This window comes from Petaurus breviceps, unplaced genomic scaffold, assembly GCF_028583685.1.
Source record: "Petaurus breviceps papuanus isolate PSGF00001 unplaced genomic scaffold, PetGlider_PUasm1.0 90808, whole genome shotgun sequence".
Classification (NCBI taxonomy): Eukaryota; Metazoa; Chordata; class Mammalia; order Diprotodontia; family Petauridae; genus Petaurus; species Petaurus breviceps.
The window spans coordinates 2,626,796-2,648,716 of NW_027187349.1; the positions used below are offsets into that span (position 1 = coordinate 2,626,796).

Here is a 21,921-nt window from a genome sequence, read left to right on the forward strand (position 1 = left end):
TGATAAATTATCATGAAGATTTTAGATAAATTGATCAATGACCAATCCATAACAGGTTATTAAGCATAATTAGAAACATATTGTATCCATCCTTAACTTTTGAGTTTAATGACTGGAAACAAGAGGCTTCAGGAAGGGAACATTCTGGGCAGAATCTTTGAGGGTTTTTCCCTCCCAAATTGATATTTTTTTTTGTAATGGTAAATTAGACCATCCTTTGTCTCAATTTTTACCTAACCCTTAGTCATTGAATGAGCATTGCCTCAGACAAACTGAGACCTCAGAAAAACCTTAGTTTAGAAAGGTCAAAGTCATCCACTGCATCCTGGGCCATCGTCCATCATGCTGGCTCTTGTCTTGCCACTGGACTTCGATGACTCTGGAGGAGGGAGTGAGGCTGATGACTTTGTGCAACTCTGTCTCACTTAAATCCAGTCCATGTGTAAATCAACACATCACCCCATGATGTCATTGGTCCTCCTTGAAAAACAAAGGACTAACAATAATAACAACCAGTCTGGAAGGAACATTGATCAGAAACAGTGTGACAGTGCCTAAGTGGATTTTTTGTTTTGTTTTGGTTTTTTTGATGACCACACCGGAGATTTCATTCATACAGGGAGCTTTAGTAAGAAGTTTCATTTATCAGTGCAGATTGGCTCCTTCTCTTCACTTCATAATCTTAGAGTTGCCTGGGGCAATGAGAATTTAAGTCACTTGTTCAAGGTCACACAACCAGTAGATGTCAGAGGCAGGACCTGAACCCAGATCTTGATTCTAAAGTCAGCTCTTGATTCACTTTTCCATACTGCCTTTATGGCAGTGTTTATAGCAAAGGCCTTCAGTGATTGTGTATCTTTTTAATTTTAATTCCAGCTCCTTATGTGACCTATCTGAATAAAGATCCACTGGCTCCATGTTCTTTGACGGAAGCTCTGGACCACTTCCAAGTGGAAAGTTTGGATGAAATCATTCCCAGTGACCTGACAAAGAATGACTTACCTCCTCAACATGCTCCCCGAAACATCACGGTGGTGGCTGTGGAAGGATGCCACTCCTTTGTTATTGTCGACTGGGACAAATCCACTCAGGGTGATGTGGTTACAGGTAGGTTGAATGGAACTTGTGTGGTGTCTTGTACTCAGGAACAGATTTTAAATGAGTGAATTATGGCATGAAGGCAGAAGGTTTGTATAATAGGAATGTAATACCATACAGTCTAATACTGAAGTCATTTGAGGACCACTACAGAGCTTTTTTTTAGTTTCTCCTATTACAATTATTTGTTATGAACAAATGCTTCAGGACCCCAAGCTTCTTGGACACTCTGCAGGTTTCTCTCTTTGGTTTGTGAAATCTTGGGCAAAATTCAATCTGAATATAAACTGACTCACAAAACCTCTTGCTAGGTTTAATTTAAAATTGTTGATTAACACTCATTAGTGATTTTGGCCTATGGTACTCTTTCTTTGCTTTATCTATATGTGGCTTAGGTATTTGGACTATATTTATCTCATAAAAGAGGTATCATATGAATTCTTTAAGAGGATTGATACTTGTGCATTCCTTACTCTGGATAGTACCTTACTGACCAATTTGTTCTTTCCTAGCATGTGGGTATATGATGGGAAAAGGAAGACAAGTGAAGTTTAAAATATCTTTTCCTTTGTGTTAGTGCTACTGATAAAGACTCTCAAATTTTAAGATTTAAAATTGTTTATTTCTAATTTTAGCTCTCAAAAAAGAAAAGAAAATTTCCAGAAGGGTCCCGCATAATAATTCCATTCTAGGGTTTATATACTTGCCCAAAGAACATCATTTGTGATACTTGAAAAAAGGCCAAACTTTCCAAGGACTGTTGAGTCAGGGTAGAGAGTCTACATCTCACAGGGATATATGGCCTAGAGAAGAGAAGACTTGGCAGGGTGGGAAGGACATGATAGCTGTCTTCAAGTATTTGAAGATATAGAATAGGGATTAGAATTGTTTTACTTGGCCCCGGATGGTAGAACTTAGAGCACTGAGTGAAAGTTGCAGAAAGACAGATTTAGCATCTTGGTAAGGAAAATAATAATTATCCAAAAGGGGGATGGACTCCATTTAGATGTGATGGGTTCTGCCTCACTATAAGGTCTTCCAATGAAGGCTATCTGACAACTTGTTGAGGGTTATTGTAGAAAGAATTCTTAGTAAGGCACATGATCTACTAGTTGGGCTTTCTTTCAGCTCTTAGATTCCATAATTCTCTTATGATAGAAAAAACATAACACATGAAACTTGATTTTTAGTGCTGGCATAGTCACTAAATGTGCAACTTTGGGAATGCCCTTTTAACTCTGCTAATATCTAACACGAATCTAGCAGGTATTCAAACACAGGTCACAGAATCTTGAGATTATAGGACTTTAATCTGTAAAGAACCTCCAAAATCACTTAGTCCAACTCATTACATTTTACAGGAAAAGAAACTGAGGCTGAGAGAGGTTAATTGACTGATGAAGTTCATGCAGTTAATAATTAGCAGAGACAGTAATCAATAGTAGCTCTTCTGACTCCCAAAATGAATGGGGCTTTTCCCTTCATTAAAACATGTCTCTCAATCATAGCCAAAGACAGAGGCATGAGGTTTGAGAAGGCCATAAGACTGACTGGGATTTCTCTTGGAATTTGTTAACAAATGAGGCAGTGAGTCAATGATTAAAAAAAGAAAACAATTTCAAGTCCTGTAGATAGCTATCAGAATCATAGAATGTTAAGAGCTGGAAAGAACTTTTAGAGGCAATTTAGTTCAACTCCCTCATTTTACAAATGAGAACATCCAGGTCTGGGAAGTGAAGAGATTTGCCTAATTTTATGTAACTAGGACTAAACTCCCTACATCATAATATATACTCTTTATACCTTCTTAGAGGCCTGGAGGTGGGCAAGTCATCAGTAATATGGGATTTTCTTAGTCAGAGAAAACAAGTGCAATCCTAAGTCAAAGGACATCTTTATGTGTCCAAAGGTGTAGGCAGAGTCTTGGAGTGAGGAAAATCTGGGTTTAAATCCTGATTCTTAAACTTTCTATCTGGGTAACTCACTTAGAGAATTTCCTTATAGTAAAATGGGGCTAATAATGCCTATTGCACCTTCCTCAGAAGGGGTTCTTATGAGGTTTGATGAGAATAATGTGTGTGCAGTACTTTATAAACTTTAAAGAACCAAATAAATGTCAGTTATTATTATTGGTTATTCTTATTCCTTCAGTAGATTGGATTTTTCATATCCATCTATTTGTAGTATAGTCACTATCAATAATGAAAGATTCCAATACGAAGGGCAATGATATAGCACCCAGTTTGTATTCTTAAATGTTTCCTGGCACATATCTGCTTTGAGGTCCCTGATTCTGTTTTTTTTTACTTCCAAATAAATTTCTGGATTTATATAGGCTTGGGCACTAGACATTTCACTCTGGATTGACTGATGGGCTAGAAAGCTGTAGGTTGGGAAATAGGGAACGGCACTATGGCACCTACCAAACCATTCAAAACCATCTCTAGTGTTTTTGCTGTTGACATTTAAGATTATGGTTCTAAAAGTGGAAAGGACCTAATAAGTGACATCTGGGATAAATCAGAGAAGCCTCTAACAAGCTGTAGAGAGTATGTATTAGATGTAGGGAAAAGAGTACAGCTCTGGGTTCAAGTCTTGGCTATGTGACCTCAAAAGATCTACATGAACTGATTCAGAGTGAAGTAAGCAGAGAAAAATATACAATAACTGCAACAATGTAAACCAAAAGTGAATGTTACAAAATTATAAAGATTAAGCATGGCTTGAAGAGAGATGAGAAGACACCCCCAGCCCACCGTTTTCTAGAGGCGGGAGATTCACGGGTGTTACACATTGAAGCTGTTTTTGAAGTTTTTTAGTTATTAGTCAGTTGTGCTCATTTATCTTCCTCTTTGAAAAATATTCTTTGTTATATGGGATGGCTCTTTGGGACATCTAGGGGAAGGATACTGGAATAACTATGATGACTAAGAAACAAGACATTAATCAAAACTTATTAAAAAAAAAAACCAAACATATAGATAGTAAGGATTTGAACACGTCATCCTCCAATTCCAGAGACTCTTTCCACTCTACCATGCAAACCTCTGATGTTTCTTTCTTTGTCACAAAAATATTATTTTTGTAGGAAGCCACCATCTTAACCAAACCAAACCAAACCAAAACTCCTGCCTAGCTTTGCCTACCACCTCATGGCTGGACATAGTATCTTGCCCCATTGGCTTCACTTAGTAAAGGCCCAGATTATGATTAACATCATTGTGACTGATTGGGTTTTTCTTTCTTTCTCTTCATAGGTTACTTGGTTTATAGTGCATCTTATGATGACTTCATCAGGAATAAATGGTCCACCCAGACTTCGGGGGTTACTCATTTACCTATTGAGAACCTCAAACCAAATACAAGGTATGATAACGCTAGTCACAAAATACAAAACGAGTAAGGTGATGCTATTTGCACTGTTAATTTTCTATCACACTAATTTCACAAGCATTAGATAAGGAATCTTTTAAGTTTAGGGGCAAATTACCATACATTTAAATGGAAACTGAAGCTAATGTATTTATATTTTCAAACTTAGTTTTCCAAATGTGAATTATTTACTATCGATTGAGTTCAGTGAGTTAAGCAGGAGGGATGGATTGTTTTTAGAATACTCATGAAATTACAGTGGTATTGGGCAGCTAAAACCCCACCCTCATCCATCAAAATGAACTCATTGAAGTAATTATTTCCTATACATTTTGAACAATCAATGTTCACGTTTTGGTTTTTCTCTGATTTATAAGATCATAGCATAAGAGAGTAAGATCTAGAAGGGACCTCAGAAGTCATACAGCCCAACATTCTCCTTTTACAGATGAGAAAACTGAGGGCAAAGAAGAAAAAGTGATTTGCTCAATGTTACAGTTGATATATAGCAAAGCTTGGATTTGAACATGGTTCCTGCAATTCTTGGGGCAGCTAGGTAGCACAGTGGGTAGAGTGCTAGACCTGGGGTCAAGAAGACTCATTTTCTGATATCAGACACTTATTAGCTGTGTGACCCTGAGCAAGTCACTTAACCCTGTTTGCCTCAGTTTTCTAATCTGTAAAATGAGCCGGATGAGGAAATGTCAAACCACTACAGTATCTTCCAAGAAAATTCCAAATGGGTTCACAAAGACTCAACAACCACAACTACTTGTGACTCTATGTTAAGTATGCTTTCCACTTTTTGAAAAGGAAAAATTGAATTCTTTCCCCTGTATCTGGAAGTTTTAGGTATGTCTTCCAAGTCCCGGACTTTGAAAATGGTAGAATTATCATTCTGATATTAATAAATTATCATGTCATCTTGGACTAAATTGGAGAGAAACATTTTATTTCATACTTTTTTGCCAACAGTTGTTCAAAAACTACCCCCCACCAAAGGGAAATCTGTTCACTGGTTGACCATAGCTGCATTCAGAGGGACAAGTGGGGTATCTAAAATACAAATCCCATTAGGAAGTTGACCTCTAAAGCAGTGTGGTGAGGGAGAGGAATGAGAGAGTATTTAGCAGCCTCAACGAAGGGTCTTTTACACTTAGAAGGGAATATTTATTACTATAGGGAGGAACATGACAAAAGGACAGGAATAGAAGGTTAACTGATTTTCCCGGGAGGGCTAGGAAGCCATATAATAGCAGAAGTCTGAAAGGAGTCTGAAGGGCAGCAGCCTAGAAAATACTTATTTGCCAAAGTATTGTCAGAAGAAGGTAGATTTTTCAAGTTTGTTTCACGTGGTTGATGGGTCTCAGCTGACATATTAAAAAAATGACAACTTAGGAGCATCTAAAACATGCTTAGCCAAATATACCCTCAAAATAATTGGACAGAATATGAAATTTGAACACTATAAAGGGTATAGCTATAATGCAATTTTAAAAAAATCAACCAGAATTTATCTATCCAAATAAATATTATCATTTAAGTTGTCACCTTGGGAAACCATAAGCATACTCCGTTTTTCCTGACTTTATTCAAAATGATTTTAGAATTAATTTCCAAGTATCTTCAGAAAGACCCACATACATACACCATTAGTCTTGTATTTTAATGTATGGGGAAGTCCCCATCACATATGGGATCCCTGAAAAGCTAAATCAGGTTCAAGGCACCCTAGGAGTAAGCATACAGTCAAAATTTTAACTCATGAGCCCTCAACACCAAGTTTACTTTTAGTAGCCAGTCAGAAGACACAATTAGTTCAAAGCAAAGGTGTTTAATGAAATAATATAGTAAGAAAAGTAGCAATGGAACATTCTTCCTATAAACCTGAAGGATACTCTCCCACAAATCCAATTCAATAAATATTCCTTAAGCACCTACTATATTAAATGCCAGGCACTGTGCTAAATGCTGGGGATACAATCAATAAAAGGAAAGATAGTCCCTGTCCTCAAAAAACTTACAATCTAAAGGAAGAAATAACATGCAAAAGGGGGGGGGGGGGGTGGCTGGGAAATGCAACATCACAATGTATGTGTGTGGAGACATCTTGTTTTGTGGAGTTGAAACCAGGCAAGACAGTAGGTATAAAGAAGAGGAAGCTAAGAGAGTCCAGTTTCTAGCCTCTATAAAGGAAAGCATTGGGAAGAGTTTGGTGCTCTGTATTCCAGACCTCCAATCAGAGGGGAAAAGAGAGGGAGGCGGTCTTAAGTAGGACTTAAGTTACAGCATGGTAGAGTTTGGAAGTGATGAGCTTATCCTGGGGTGGGGTTGTTGTTCAGTCTTTTCAGTCATGGCTGACTCTTTGTGACCATGTTTGAGGTTTTCTTGGCAAAGACACTGGAGTGGTTGGCCATTTCCTTCTCCAGTTCATTTTACAGACGAGGGAACTGAGACAAACGGGGTTAAGTGACTTGCTCAGGGTCACACAGCTAGTAAGTGTCTGAGGGCAGATTTGAACTCAGGGATATGAGCCTTTCTGACACCAGACCTAGTGCGCTATCAGATGTGCCATCTAGTTGCTCATCTTGGGCTGGGAAGTTTGTTCTATAGTATTGAAACTAGACAGGGCAGCAAATGCAAAGTAGAGTGAATTCTCTGCTACTACCCATTGGTTGTTGTCCTTATTGTGCGTTCTTCTTCTTTCTCTATTTTCACTTGCCTATTTCTTTCCCTCTCTCTCTCTCTCTGTCTCTCTCTATCTCTTGTCTCTCCTCCCGATCCTCCCACCACAAATGTCAGTCCTTTGAGCACTAGAATTGTCGTTGTTCTTGGACCTTGTTCCCAGTTACCAGCACATGATTTTCAGTTCAGGTCCACTTGCCATCTATCTTAGCTCCAGTCTGCTAGGATATAGTGAACAGAAAAATCTCTCCTTGATAAAGGTGGGCTAATAGTCCTTTAGTTATACACAGAGGCTATGAACCATCACACCAAACCAAATCCAGAGTGCCTCCAGGCTAAATAAATCTTTTCTTTCTTTCTTTTTTTTTTTTTTTTAAAGCAATCGGGGTTAAGTAACTTGCTCAAGGTTACACGGTCAGTTATTAAATAAATCTTTTCTTTTCAGTCCTATTGCTAAGTCTGAGATCTGAGTACTTTGTTACTGACAGCTATCTGATTTTGAGTTAGAAATTCCCAATATCCTCTCTGACTTTACACACAAATGAATTTGAGTCAGAAGAAAAGGTAAACAAAGGAGGCAAGCTCATTAGCTTGACCTACTTGGCTCTCATTCCAACCTTTATTATGTAGATATACCAACAGCAAAATCCATTTCTTTGGTGCTGTATTTTGGGCAGCAAAACATCTCACTATCTCCCTCATTATTTTTTAGTAACACCTCCTTTTGACCTTAAATGGTGTCACATATTTTGTTCCAACTTATTTTTGGTTTATCCCAAAAATCAAATGAAGATTTTTCTTCATTTGAAATCAAATCAAGATGATTTTTTTTTGTTTACCATTTAGAGTATGAAGAGGAATATCCTACAGATTCATACTGGAAGATAAAATATTATATCTCTGTTGTAGGGGAGAGGCAGAGAGTAAACATGTGTTTGAGAACTTTATGAAATATTTGTTTTATTTGATAGAAGAAAATATGGTACATGGTTTTAAAAATAGGAACAAAATTTTTGCATCATTCTGCATGACTTTTCATCTCAACATCTTAAATTTTTGTTGCCATGTGAAGCAAAATCAGAAATGAAATATATAATTGCTTAATTTGTATCTGGAATATGTAAGCTTTGTGGTAGGCTAGAAACATGGGGTGCAATGAGAAGGTTTATCTTGAGTAATAGCTGGGTTTCAATGGCAAAACAATATAAAAAAAGAAGTTGGAGTGGTTTATTTTAGAATATTAGTCATCTCTTTTCACATATCCTTAGTTACATAGCATCAATCCCTTCCACCGGGGCTGTGATTATTATTAAGTTGGCTTTAGTTCTGGGTTTTAAAGTAATTTCTTTAAAACTCCACATCTAATATAGGTTTTGTAAAGAAACTATTCAGCAGAGATATCTTTAACAGCCTCTGTGTATATTTATGTGGGTTTTAATTTTTTTTAATTAAAAAAATACTAGGTTAACATGGATTGTTATCTTTTGTGTACGCCAAATCCACAGCTCAAACTGACTGCATATTTTTGCCTTAAATAACTCCATAAGCATTGAATAAAAATATGCATAATTTGGAAAATACAAACTGCTTGGATGATATGAACGTAGGAAACCCATGTGTTCTCAATTGTGCATGTACATGTTTTTCTTTAAGTGAATAAAAGATCTTTCTTAAATGAGATGTGAATGACTTTATTGAGAGTTTTGAAAGGAAAACAATTGCACTGTCAAATAGGCTTTTCTTTTCTCTCTGTTTAACCATAGCAAAATTAAGAAATCTCTGTAGTGCATGAATAGGGATAGACATAGTGGTCCTCAGCTCTACAGAATTATGACTTGGTCACAGAACTATTTCTGTTGTCTAAATACATATGATCTGACTTTCTTTTTATTTACCAGTTTCAAGTTTGATTTTTGTTTTGTCCTAGAGTTAATTAGGGCAGCTAGGTGGCACTGTGGATAGAGTGCTGGGCCTGGAGTCAGGAAGACTAATCTTCCTGAGTTCAAATGTGGCCTCAGAAATTTAATAGCTTTGTGACCCTGGGCAAGTCACTGTTTGCCTCATTTTCCTCATTTGTACAATGAGCTGGAGAAGGAAATGGCAAACCTCTCCAGTATCTTTGCCTAGAAAACCCCAAATGGGGTCACAGTTGGACGCAATTGAAATGAATGAACAACAATAGCAAAGAGTTAATTAAAATATAGGCTTAGATTCATTAGCTTTCCAAACTAACCAAAATGAGAATATATACCAGTTTGGTGGCTATACCATGGAAATCAAACATTACTGCAATTCCTATGGTGTTTTATAATATAAGAGTTTAGTTAGAAGATGAAGAAAGCTACCCCTTTTTTTCTGAAATATGGTGAGGCCTCTGCAATTCTCTGGTGAGGACCAGAAATAGGCTTTCCTGTGAGCTTTTCAGAATGGTAAAGGCTTACTACTGACAAGTATCTTTAATGTCTTTCTACCATCTGGCGCCCAGCTCCCTCCCAACTTCTCACAAATGGCCTGTTTGCTAGTGAGGATTTAGGGTCTGGAATGCTGGCAGAGTGAATAAATAGAAATGGAAGGACAGAGGTAGAGTGGGTTATTATTGCCATGGGATGTTTCTAGTTATGTTGTTGTTGCTGTTGTTTTAACCTGAGAGGCAGCATAGAGGCTGATCTTGGAATCAAGAGAATCCTAATTTAATTCTTTACTCTGACATTTGTTACCATGGGCAAGTCACTTAAACAACCTTTGAATGCCCTGGGCAACTCTTTTAGACTTTAAAGTATGCATGACTTCTTGGTTCACGTGTGTAGAGAGTTTCCAAAGTGCAGGTTCCCAACATCGTATTACAGCTCTAGACAAACATAAAACAAAACAAAAATCCTCATGTTTCCAAGAATGTATTCTATTCTACATGAAAGAATAGACTCCCAGTCCTCTTGGCTGACCAGTCTCTTTCCCTATGAGGTGGCTCAAAAAGTGTACATATTAACTTGCTCTAAGGTCCAAGCCAGAATATGATCCCAAAGCCATGCTGATTTTTCTAGGCCTTTTCCATATCTCCTTTCTTGGGCTTGCTTGTCTTTTCAGGTTCCAGAAATGTAGGCCGTCCACTCTCACACTTTCAAGCCAGTCACCCTCCTCCTGGCCTCTAGATATTGTGGTAATGTTAGTTCCACTCAGGAAGCCAACTTTTCTCACCCGTAGTTCTGCCTCTAAATGGGTCATATGAACTGAATCATTTCTGAGTTGAAACCCTTCTTTTCATATCAGCTTTAATGGCAGAAATTAAGATATGATTCAAATGATATATATAATATATATATATATAGTTTTTATGAAAAGAAATTTAAATAGCTTATGATGGTGATAGCATTAATTCCTAAAATTAAATTTGTTTTCATTGACAGGTAGGCTAATTTATAAAGCAAGTATAACTTTAAAAAATAATTACATATATATGTACATATACATATATATACATACATAGGTGTGTATAATAAAACACAAATGAATTCTTTACATGTTAAGGAAGATTTGCAGAGAAGTGATCAATTTGCATATTCAATTCAATTCACTAACATCTTTCTGACATCTGACATTTAATTTTAGCAGGGCAAAAAAGACCACCCAAATGCTCTCTGTCTCTCTAGGAGAACTGAGAAGGGGATAAAATTAATAAGTATTGCTTGCTTTGGGCCTACGGAGGTACAATTTCTACAGTGGTATTTCATTGAAAATTGGCCATGACGTGTAAATCTCATAGAAATAGAAAGGAAAGTGTGTGGGTTGGAGGAAGATAGATTGACTTCCCCCAGTATTTCTGCTAAGCAGAATTAAGGTTGAAACAAATTGACAGAAATTATTCTTTCTCTACTTAGTCTCTAATTTAAGATTTGTCCAGTTATGAGAGCATTAAATGAGAACGTAATTGTAAATCAGATTAAACTTAGATTTTGTATGGCTGTTAAATTTTTGCAACTGAATTAGCCCTTTCCCTTAGTTCTTTTGAGGAAGTCAGAAAGACCACTGGAGCATTTCCACACCCCTCTCCCCCACCCCCTATAATATAGACATTCCTGAAAAGTATTTTAAGTCAGGACAAGTTTGCAAGACAAGTACCCAGAGTGTTTCTATTATTTTTTTAACTCTTCCATACAAATCACTGCTAAGGAAAGAAGCTTATTTGACCAGTCATAAAGACTTGTTGAATTGTAGCACTAAAGAAATTTAGGGATAATCTCACCCAACACTCCTGTATTAAAGATGATAGAAGTATGGGAAGAATTGACATACAATTAGTTAATGACCACGTTGGAACCAGATACAGTTTACTAGACTTCCAGACTATTGTCAGTCTTCCACCCAATGCTCCCCAACTATATATCATGCTGTCTTCATTTTATTCTTGACATGATCAGAGAAATTAACTGTTCTTTCTCCCTCAGTAAAATATTCCAGTGTGTGACAACCTTTTCATATCCAATCTAAACCTCCCATTACAGTATTTTGTCAATTTCCTCTGTTTCTGCCCATGATTAAAGCAAATTTCTACTTATCTTTATCCATTAAATGGCTACTCACATATTTGCTTATATTACTAAGATGCCCTGGAGCCTTATGGTCTTCAAGCTTATCAAAGTTGGAACTAAGGGATAGACAAGACAGACAGTTGACTAAGGCACTATACATGTGAGGATACAACTGGGAACATTAGTTTACAATTACACCTATTTTTAATGCTAGAAAATTCCACTCTCTGTGGCACATAGGCATTTATTTTTTAATAAATCAGGTGTTACAGTAAAGTCTGAATTTCTGTGGCAAGATAGCAGGCATTTCATAAATGTTTATTGGGTTGAAATAGGATACAATTTTCAAATGGTGAGGTTCAGAGCAGGGAGAGGGACATACAAATGCCTTGTTCTGACCCTGATGCACATCCATCATAGGCTTTCATCATAAGGTTTCTTTTTCCACATCTTTAATCATTTTGTAGCTCTAACCGTCTCCAAGTTCTTCACATCTTTCTTTAGTTGTGGAACTCAACCACGATTGAGTGCAAGTCAAAATTTGCTCATGAAAGGGTAGTAGTTAAGAATTTTGACTTAAGAAAGCCAACTCAACTCAGAAAATATATATCTTAAGTAATTCATGCAACATCTGGCTCTGGAAATAGTGTGCTCTTTCCAAATAATCATAGAATTTTAGATCTGGAAGTGACCTTAATATTTTTTGTCTGTTTTTCTTTCTTCAATCATTACCTTCATTCATTAACAAAAATGGCGCTTGCAACAATAAGTCACATTTATGTTGGAATATGTGTTAACTCTAGTATTTTCAAAATTGTACAATTTTGAGAGAATTATCACATCAGTTGTATTTATATTGGCAAGTAACTCCTATCTTTAATCTAAGTGTTCGGTATGTTTAGATTATAAATACTGCTCAACAAATAAGGTAAAATAAATTTCTCTGTATTTTAGATATTATTTTAAAGTACAAGCAAAAAATCCCTATGGTTATGGACCTATCAGTCCTTCAGTCTCTTTTGTTACAGAATCAGGTATGTATTATCATATATTTTGGATTTTTCTTTCTTTTTAAAAAATATATTTTTATTCATGTCATGTTTTTAAATCACCTACATTTCCCAATATAGCCTTCTACTGTCTCGCCTCTTCTCCTTTTCACTGTCTTACCTCTTCTTTTTCTCCTCTCAGCCATGCTTTATTTTAAAAAGGAGGGGGGAGCTTTACTTTTAAAAAAAAATCTAACATTATTTCCAATGTTCTACTATAATCCTTTACTTCTGCAAAGAAAAGAGAGAAATGGCTTTTCATATCTCTTATTTAGAGTCGATTGATCATTTCACAGTATTCAATTATATTATTTGGTTGTTCTTTCCATTTACATTATTGTAGTCATTGTGTATGTTATTTTCTTGGTCTTAATTCACTTTGCATGAGTTAATAGAAGCCTTCCTATGTTTCTCTGTATTCATCATATTCATCATCATTTTTTTCTTACAACATCATCATATTCCATTACATTCATTGTACCACAGCTTGTTTAACTATGCTCTCATTAATGGACAGGATCAAATATATAATCAAATGGGAAAAAAATAAGTATTTTTCTATGTTAAAAAAAGAATCCCTCATAATAAGTACAATTAAGTGAGAAACAAAACACCAAAAACATCCTAGCCTTAGCAAAACCACTTCTGACTTTTCACTTTTGAAAAAAAAAAAAGGGTTTTGTTTTTTATTGTACTAATGGTATTAATATGAAGGGAAGTTTCCATATCAATTGACTGAGAAACAAAAAGATTAAATTCCATAGTGGAGAAATCTATTTTTCAACATCATGGGAATAAGTTTGAAAGTATTTGTGAAAGACTAAGCTACAAAGTTTAAAAATTTGTTTCTAATTCTGAACAGCTGATGAGTATAAAAGTAATTTGGTTTGAGGCACCCAGTACATAATTGTTTACTCAAAAGTAAATTTTGTCTTCTTTACAAAAACAAAACAAAAATATAACAACTCACCAGAATTTGCCTGGATTTACTTAACATTAATAGTGCAATTAAGATATTATTTAAGCTGAAAATGTACAAATGCTAATTTGAGCTAATTTCTTCCAACTGGCTCAAGTTACTTGGGGCAGCATCCTTAACCTTTATAGATATTGACATAGAGGATAACCATGTGCGAGTAATCCTTGTCAGACACAATACTGGATAGATCATGCTTGGCTCTAGCCCAGTAAATCAATTCTTATGTTGTTTTCTTAACAAATGCTCTTCATACTGCAGCAAGATGGATTTCTAAGGCAGCTGTAATACTCTACCACACATGTGGCTTCATGACACGCACAAGTAAAAGAATGTTGAACAACAAAAAATAATAACTCCATCGGGGGCTTTGTGTAGTTAGCTCCCTAAGTAATTGTAGACTCGTCACAAAAGATTTGTCACTGGAAGATTATTTCTTAAAGCCAGTGAAATAAAAGTGAATGAAATCAAAACTTAAACAGGTGAAATATCTCAGGGAAGAACTCTGGCCTCAGAAATGTTTTCACATGCTTTATTTTTAACAATTTTTAGTGGCATTATTTCCATTTGTGAATGGGGAAAATGACGAGACAATGTTATTCATCAGAATTCTCCTCAGGAAGTTAGCAAATTATCTGAGGATAAAATCTCTGAATATAAGGTGGAGATTTGGCCTTTATTAGGTTAACTAAGGTAACTAAGATAGGCAATTCAAAATTAACTATCTAGTAAATTAAAGTTTAAAAATATACATTGGTATTTGGGTAGTGGTACAAATGTTAAGTTTAGGTCCTTAGCTAAAGTAAGACTTTTTAAAAAACAGCCTCCTAAGAAAGACCCTCACCTTGATGATTCTTCTTCCTATCATTGACTCCAAGCAATTGCATCAGTTTCTATGATGCTAGCTATGCCTTAACCCCAGTCTTACAGGTCTGAATTATCTAGTTGGACTATATATAGATCAAGTCAATCATTTTGTATGATCATATGCAATAATAAAAATTTCAGGAAATAAAAAAGTTTGTATTTCTAACAAGGTTATGAATTTTAAAAGAGCACTACTCCCAGATAAATGATTTGAATATAAATATTGTGAAAAAACTTTGAGATCTACCAAATAATATGCATTTTTCCTTTTCTGCTTTTCTATGGCTTGGATAGTCCAAGCAGATTCCATGTAATGAAATGTAGCTTGAAGGACAGCAGATACATTCTGTCATATGGACAGTAAATAGATGAAGTAAGACAATTCAATAAATTCTTTTTTTTCTTGCTTTCTTACAGACAACCCATTGCTTGTTGTAAGACCTCCAGGTAAGTTGCATTCCATGACAGTTATCCCAAAGATATGCCCTTGATTAAACTGAATCTGGAAATTATTAGATACTTTCTTATATCACTCAAACATCTTAATAATAGGACAATGCTAAATTTCCTTCCAACATATTCTAGATGATGCAATAGTTAAATTTCACCCCACCTTCTCAACTAGAGAAGAGAAGTGATACAGGAATTCCCAGTAGTGGTAGCTGCTGGAGAAAGAAGATCCATCCATCTGAAGACCCACACCTGGGAAAAGAGGTTCTGGTTATATTAAGCTTTTTGTATTCAACATTTCAATTCCATGGGCATTTTTAAATTAAGCTTTGACTATATGATACCATGTTCTGCTTTCTTTTTAAACAAGTCAGTTAGCTAGAAGTCAAAGTCAGCTTTGTGGGTCAGCCCCTGAAGAGGGCCATCAGGCAATCTTCCGTACCCTCACAAGATTAACTCCCTCTCCCTGTTTCTTTGGGTCTAAATTGCTTTCAAATTTCTTGGAGTCCATTGTTAAAATACATACATTTTTTAGAAATATTGAGCCTTATCATCATAGAGCAACTCCTGAGAAATAGACTGGTGAAATGAAGGGAGGTGAGCCACTATGCTGAATCTCATATGATGAAAATTAACAGGGACACATTTGGGTTAAAAAAGTCAGCTTAAGAAATACAAGACAGAGTGGCAGCTAGGTGGCACAGTGAATAGAGCACCAGCCCTGGAGTCAGGAGGATCTGAGTTCAAATTCGGCCTCAGACACTTAACACAAAAACTAGTTGTGTGACCTCGGGCAAGTCACTTAACCCCAATTGCCCTACCTTCCCCCCCCTCCAAAAAAAGAAAGAAAGAAAGAAATATAAGACAGGGACTGAACAGAAGTTTATCTGAAAAAAAGATATGAGGATTTTAGCAGACTGCATCAATAGTATGGGAGGGCAGCCAAAAAGCTGCTATAATAATATTAGGCTATATTGAGACGATAATAAGGATTAGCCTTGCAATACTCTGTCACAGTCAGACTTGAATATTGTGTTCAATTTTCAGTACCGTGTTTAAATAAAAGAATTAATAATTACAATAACAATAATAATAATAACTAGCATTTATATACTTAGCACTTACTTTGTGTCAGGCAGTGTGCTAAATGCTTTAACAAATTTCTCATTTGATCCTCACAACAATCTTAGGAGGTAGGTAGGTGTTTATAATCATCCTTATCATACAGTTGAGGAAACTGAGAAAAACAGACCTTAAGTAATTTGCCCAGAGTCACATAGCTAAAAAGCATCTGAGGCTGGATTTGAACTCAGTTCTTCTTGACTCTGGTCCTGGCACTCTATGACTCTACTGTGTCACCTAACTGCCCCACTGATTAGCTAGATATTGAGTGTTCAGAGGAGGGTGACCAGTAGGGGAAGATCCTTCACATTATAGCATATGCAGATTAGTTGGAAAAAGTTGGAAATATTTAGCTTGGAGATAAGACTTAGGAAGCATGACAGCTGTCTTTAAAGATTTGGTGGGCAGCCATATTGAAAAGTGACTAGACCTATCTTCTTGACCTCAAAGTGGACAGCAAAGAACAATGGGAAGCAAATTTCAGCTTGATGGAAGGAAATACTTCTTTATAAATGTTCAAAAGTAGAAAGGGCTACCTTAGGAAGTCTTAGGTTCTTCTGGAAGTCTTTAAGCACAAGCTTAATAACCACTGTCAGGCATGATGCAGAGAGGATTCTTGTTTAGGTAGATTAGATGACCTCTAGGGGTCCCTTCCAACTAGGAAATCTTGCAGAGGATTTCACAATAGAAGGGTTAGATCAGCCTCACAATTTTACCTAAGACCCAAGGCTCTGCTTCCATCAAAGTTATGCTCCAAAGACTCTGGCAGAGAGCAAAAACTAGAAAGGTTCCAAGTATAATCACTAATGTACCGTGTACTGGTCCTCCTAGGACCAGTTGGCTAAATGCAAAGAGAATGATTACCATAAGGTTGTTCACCAGGTGATGGGTTTATTTGGCTACTCCAACTCATAAAAACCACTTACTAAGTCATGGAAGAATTGGGATCTCTGCTGGCAGAAGAACACTAATAAAATAACAGATTTTTTTGAAGGAAGTATTTAATTGAATCCATATGGGTCTTGTTTTAAATGAAGGAGCTCATTTCCTTATTAACTTATGTCCTAGTCAATTCACAATGAAAGGAGGGTGGTATGGTAGAGAGAAAAGAATGCGAAATTTGGAATCAAGTTGGAATCCTAGCTTTGTCCAGTGCTACCTATGTGATCTTGAGTAAGTCATTTAATTGTGTTGAGTTTCATTTTCTTCGTTTTGAAAATGAAGGGTTTAGAGTAGATGACTTCTGAGGTTGCTTCCAGGTCTAAATCTATGACTCAATGCTGCCTAAATCGGCAAAATAAATTTCAGTTGCAAATTTATAGCTACCAGTGGAAGGAAAAATATGAGGGAATTTTTAAGTTCAGGGAATAATTTATAACTGTAACTTACAGTTTTAAAAAGATGACAGACTACAATTTCACAAGGAATTATAAAGAGTTTGCACTGTGGCCCATCTTATTTTTTAGACTAAGTATTCTTTTAATGACAAACAATTTAAAGATATGCAATCAGAGGGAACCACTTCAAGACAATATAAAAAGGATTTTTCTTCCTGTTAAAAACAAAACAAAAGGGAAGAATCGATTAAAGTGTCTTATAGGCCACCTATGCTGTCAAATGTTAAAACTGAGTCAGAATGCCTTTTATCACCTTTTGTGTTATCAAGGTGGGGAGCCCATCTGGATTCCATTTGCTTTCAAACGTGATCCTAGCTACACAGACTGCCATGGGAGACAATATGTCAAACGAACTTGGTACAGAAAATTTGTGGGAGTTGTTCTTTGTAATTCACTGAGATACAAGATTTACCTTAGTGACAACCTGAAAGGTAAGGTCTCTGGGAAGGGTTTGCTGTTGATTGACACCTAATGAAATCATTTGGAGTAAAAGTAGTGCTGACTCAGCATTATCAATGTTCTCTTGACTATACCCTGGCCCAGTCTTAAGTACAGAGCAGAAAAACATATGCTACTTGTTAGGAATGTATCATATTGGGGGAACCCCCTTTCCTCCCAGGTTGCATAGTAGAAAGAACACTTGATATGGGATCAGAAGATAAGAGTTTGGATCCAAACTCACTAACTTGACTGCTAACAAATTTCAAGAACTTTGGAGATGTGCAAAAGCCCATTTTCTCTTTTAAGTTATTAACAAGACCTTATATTTATGAACTACTTTGTACTTGAGAAAATACTTTCATAATAGACTCTCTGTCTGCCACCACTTCCCCTGCCTTTAATTTCTATTATCTTTATTGTGGGATAGAAAGTACTCTAGGATTTAGAGCCAGAAACACCTGAGCTCAAAGATTTGCTCTGTCACTACCTGCATAAGCTTGGTAAATTACTTAACCTCTCTGGATCTTAATTTATTCCTCTGTAAAATGAGAGGAATGAACTCATTGACCTCTAAGGACCCTCCCCTCACCCCCCAGTTTTAATTATTGATCACCCTTTTTGTAAGCTACAAATGCTCATAATGAAGCAATGTGGCTGTGTTTTTATGGAGTGTATGGTATTTTCAGATACCTTCTACAGCATTGGAGATAGTTGGGGGAGAGGTGAGGACCATTGCCAGTTTGTAGATTCACACCTGGATGGAAGAACAGGTCCTCAGTCATATGTAGAAGCCCTGCCTACTGTTCAAGGTAAGACGAGTAATAGTCACATTTGTGTTCCCCAGTTGACACAAGTGATTTTTTGCTTACAAACAAAGCAACACCGGGGCTGGAAGAAGAAGGGCCTAAATATGAGTGTGGAATTCTTTATGACCCTGCCATTGGAGTTGTCAATTAAAGTATGTGCAGTGTTATAGCATTTCAGGAAGCTTATTCTGTTAAATAGAGGGCATCTCAATGCTGTTTCCAAAATCAAATCAATGCCAAACTAAGGGTTTGCTGTATGTATGACATTGCTACATTTTTTGCAGTATGTATACATGAAATGTGGCCTCTGCTCTCAAAGAGCTTTCAGTCTATCTAGAAAGAGAAGACAAAAACACATGAAAAGTTAAATATCAATCAGAGATTTAAATGACAGTGCAAGACAATGAAAAAGATGTTACCTGTCATGATATAACTTATGTAAACAGTGACTACTATTTGAATTGAGAGGAAGGACAGCATTTATGCTGTGGTTGTCAGGGAAGGCTATACAGAGGAGGTGGGTCTTGAGATGAGTTTCTCAAAGATAGGTAGTATGTGACTAGGCAGAAGAAGGTAGAGAAGATGCAATGCTTTTAGGAAGGCAGGAACATAAACGAGATGGGTCAAATTGTGTCACATCTCAACATTGTAAGGAATTGGAGGTCTGGATAAGGCAAACTAGAGATTTTAAACTGTACTATTTCATTCATGGACGAAGGGAAAAGAGACATTAAATACACGGGAATTCTGACTCTTTTGTTGTATTGAGGAAGGGTTTCTGGACATGATGATCATTGGGGTAATTACTAAATATATGTACCTACCATTGTCTTCTGAAAGAAGACTACTTTATATTTCTCCCCCTCAAATACTGAGATTGCATTCTTTTTCATCTTCCTGCTTTCTCTCCTTTCACTTTATCTATTTCCCTTTCTTTATCCATTCCAGGCTATTATCGCCAATATCGTCAGGAGCCTGTTGGATTTGGCCGAATTGGTTTTGGAACACCCTACTATTATGTGGGATGGTATGAGTGTGGTGTCTCCATTCCAGGGAAATGGTAACCCTGTCACCATTGCAAGTCTAGCCCACACCTCTCAGACCTGTCAAATTACTTTTACCAGGAGACTATGAGGTCTTGGGAAGAAAGTAAAGACAGCAGTATTGAACCTCCTAAGTCCAGGGGCTCAGAAGACCTAAAGCCAAAATCGTAGGCACTTCTCACACTTAAATCTGGGAGTCTGCTTCATTACTTGACCTGCGACTAAAAAGAGGATTTGCATTTGATATTCAAATTTCACTTTGCTTCTCTGTTGTATGTGTTCATGTGTGCGTGTGTGTTTTTTAAAAAAGTCAACACACCCCCAAAGAAATAATAAAAAAGCAGCTGAAATGGATTGCACTTTTCCTCAGTGAGACTTTCAAACTTTACTAAGCACAAAATTTGGACGTTTCATGTATCTCAAAGGAACGACCTAAGCATGCTGTGCTTGCTTAATGGAATGCTAAATAATTTTCCATTGTTATTAATGGAATCTTCTGTAACTGGCAGTTTTAAGCTTCAGAGTTTTATTTTGTTTTTGTTGTTTTTCCTATTCAGCAATGCTGAGCTACTAAAAACAACCACCCAAGGCAACACAGTCTACCTATGCCATGCTCTGGGAGCTTGCTCCCCTGCTAACTAATGCACCAAATCACATTGTAAATTCACAAGGTATATGTATGTATGTGTATATATATATATATGCATATATATGTGTATATATATGTCTGCAAGAATATTACTTAGAATTGCTCATTTTTTCATGTCTTCTAGAGAAATGTTTCTTAATTTTTGTGCGAAAGGTGCTGTTTATTAACAGGTTGTTGTTTTCTTTTAAATTGTTTCCATGGAAAATTTACTATGCATAATATAACAACTGTGGAAAGGACTGTTCCTTTTACAAATACTGTTAACCATCACTAAGTCACTTGCATGAGTACCATATCCATTAGTGTTTCAGAGGGTCTTGATTTCTGGCCCCAAACTAAATGTCTCAGTACAGTTTTGTTTTCTTTTTGTTTCCTTTTTTTTAAATTTTTGTCCCTTCCCTTGATATTTGATTCTTGAACCTAAGGCTTTTTACTTCTCTGTGCTACAGCATGAGTTCTTTTAAAAGATACACTAATAATTATTAACTTTACAATCCCCATATACTTGTGAATGTGCTCATTTCATCAGCATCTCTCATGTAGATCCATTTAATGAGGATAGATTCCAGGAACACCCCACTGGAAACCTCTTTCCAGGTTGACATTGTTGCTCTAGTGAATATTGTATCATTACGTTCATTCAGTTAATTCAAAATCCACCTAATTATACTACCATCAGAAAGGTTCCATCATGCCATGGGCAGAGGGAAGCACTGTCCTGGAATCCCTAAGCTCCACCTTTATATGCCACAGTGGTCTAAATATAAATCATACTTCCTCCTATCTACATCTGGTTTGTATAAAACCTGAGTGTAACCTCTAATTAGTAATTTTCAATATACACCTATGTATTTTCCCTTCAAAGAGATTTCACTTTAGGGGTGGAGCTATATTTGGGGGTAGCCAATTTGGAAGCAATAGTATGAAATGATAATGTAGTAAACCCAGGTACCTAAATAAAATAATCACCATTTTCATCATTAATGATGTGGATTATAGGGTCTCTATAGATGCACATAATGAAATGAAACCTGACACATCTAGAAGGTTTTAGCCTTGAAAGTAAAACTTGCTGGGGAAATTGGGGAACTCTGCAGCATCTATGTATCAAAGCTTAATAATGACAGTGAGACCCTACAGAACAATGATAATAAAAATGGCTCACATGTATACAGTGCCTCAAGATTTTCAAGATTCATTGTTCAAGTATGTTCTAATGTGAATGGTCAATTTTTAACTGAACAGCAAGGATTAAACCTCTGTGTCTTATACTTTCCTGAAATACTATTTCCCTATTTCAACATGAAACAAGAGTAAATAAGATGCAAGTCTGGGAAAATAAGAGAGTACTATCTAAAAAAGAATGAGCTGATAGGATGTTCATATGACATTAACAACACAATTTTATAAACCCAATGGAAAGACTTTTAAAGTTGCTTT

General features: G+C 36.3%; 1 protein-coding gene across 2 annotated transcripts in view; it reads left to right on the plus strand.

Moving 5' to 3' along the window:
- Nucleotides 1-21,658, plus strand: part of FNDC1 (fibronectin type III domain containing 1) — a 129,663-nt gene extending 108,005 nt beyond the window's left edge. For both annotated transcript variants that reach the window (XM_069070350.1, XM_069070352.1), the window contains exons 17-23: nucleotides 877-1,107; nucleotides 4,356-4,464; nucleotides 12,636-12,715; nucleotides 14,991-15,020; nucleotides 17,812-17,973; nucleotides 18,670-18,792; nucleotides 19,738-21,658. In XM_069070350.1, the coding sequence (XP_068926451.1) occupies nucleotides 877-1,107; nucleotides 4,356-4,464; nucleotides 12,636-12,715; nucleotides 14,991-15,020; nucleotides 17,812-17,973; nucleotides 18,670-18,792; nucleotides 19,738-19,853 (851 nt within the window). In that variant the 3' untranslated portion in view covers nucleotides 19,854-21,658. The remainder of the gene's footprint in view (nucleotides 1-876; nucleotides 1,108-4,355; nucleotides 4,465-12,635; nucleotides 12,716-14,990; nucleotides 15,021-17,811; nucleotides 17,974-18,669; nucleotides 18,793-19,737) is intronic.
- Nucleotides 21,659-21,921: the final 263 nt, after the last annotated feature.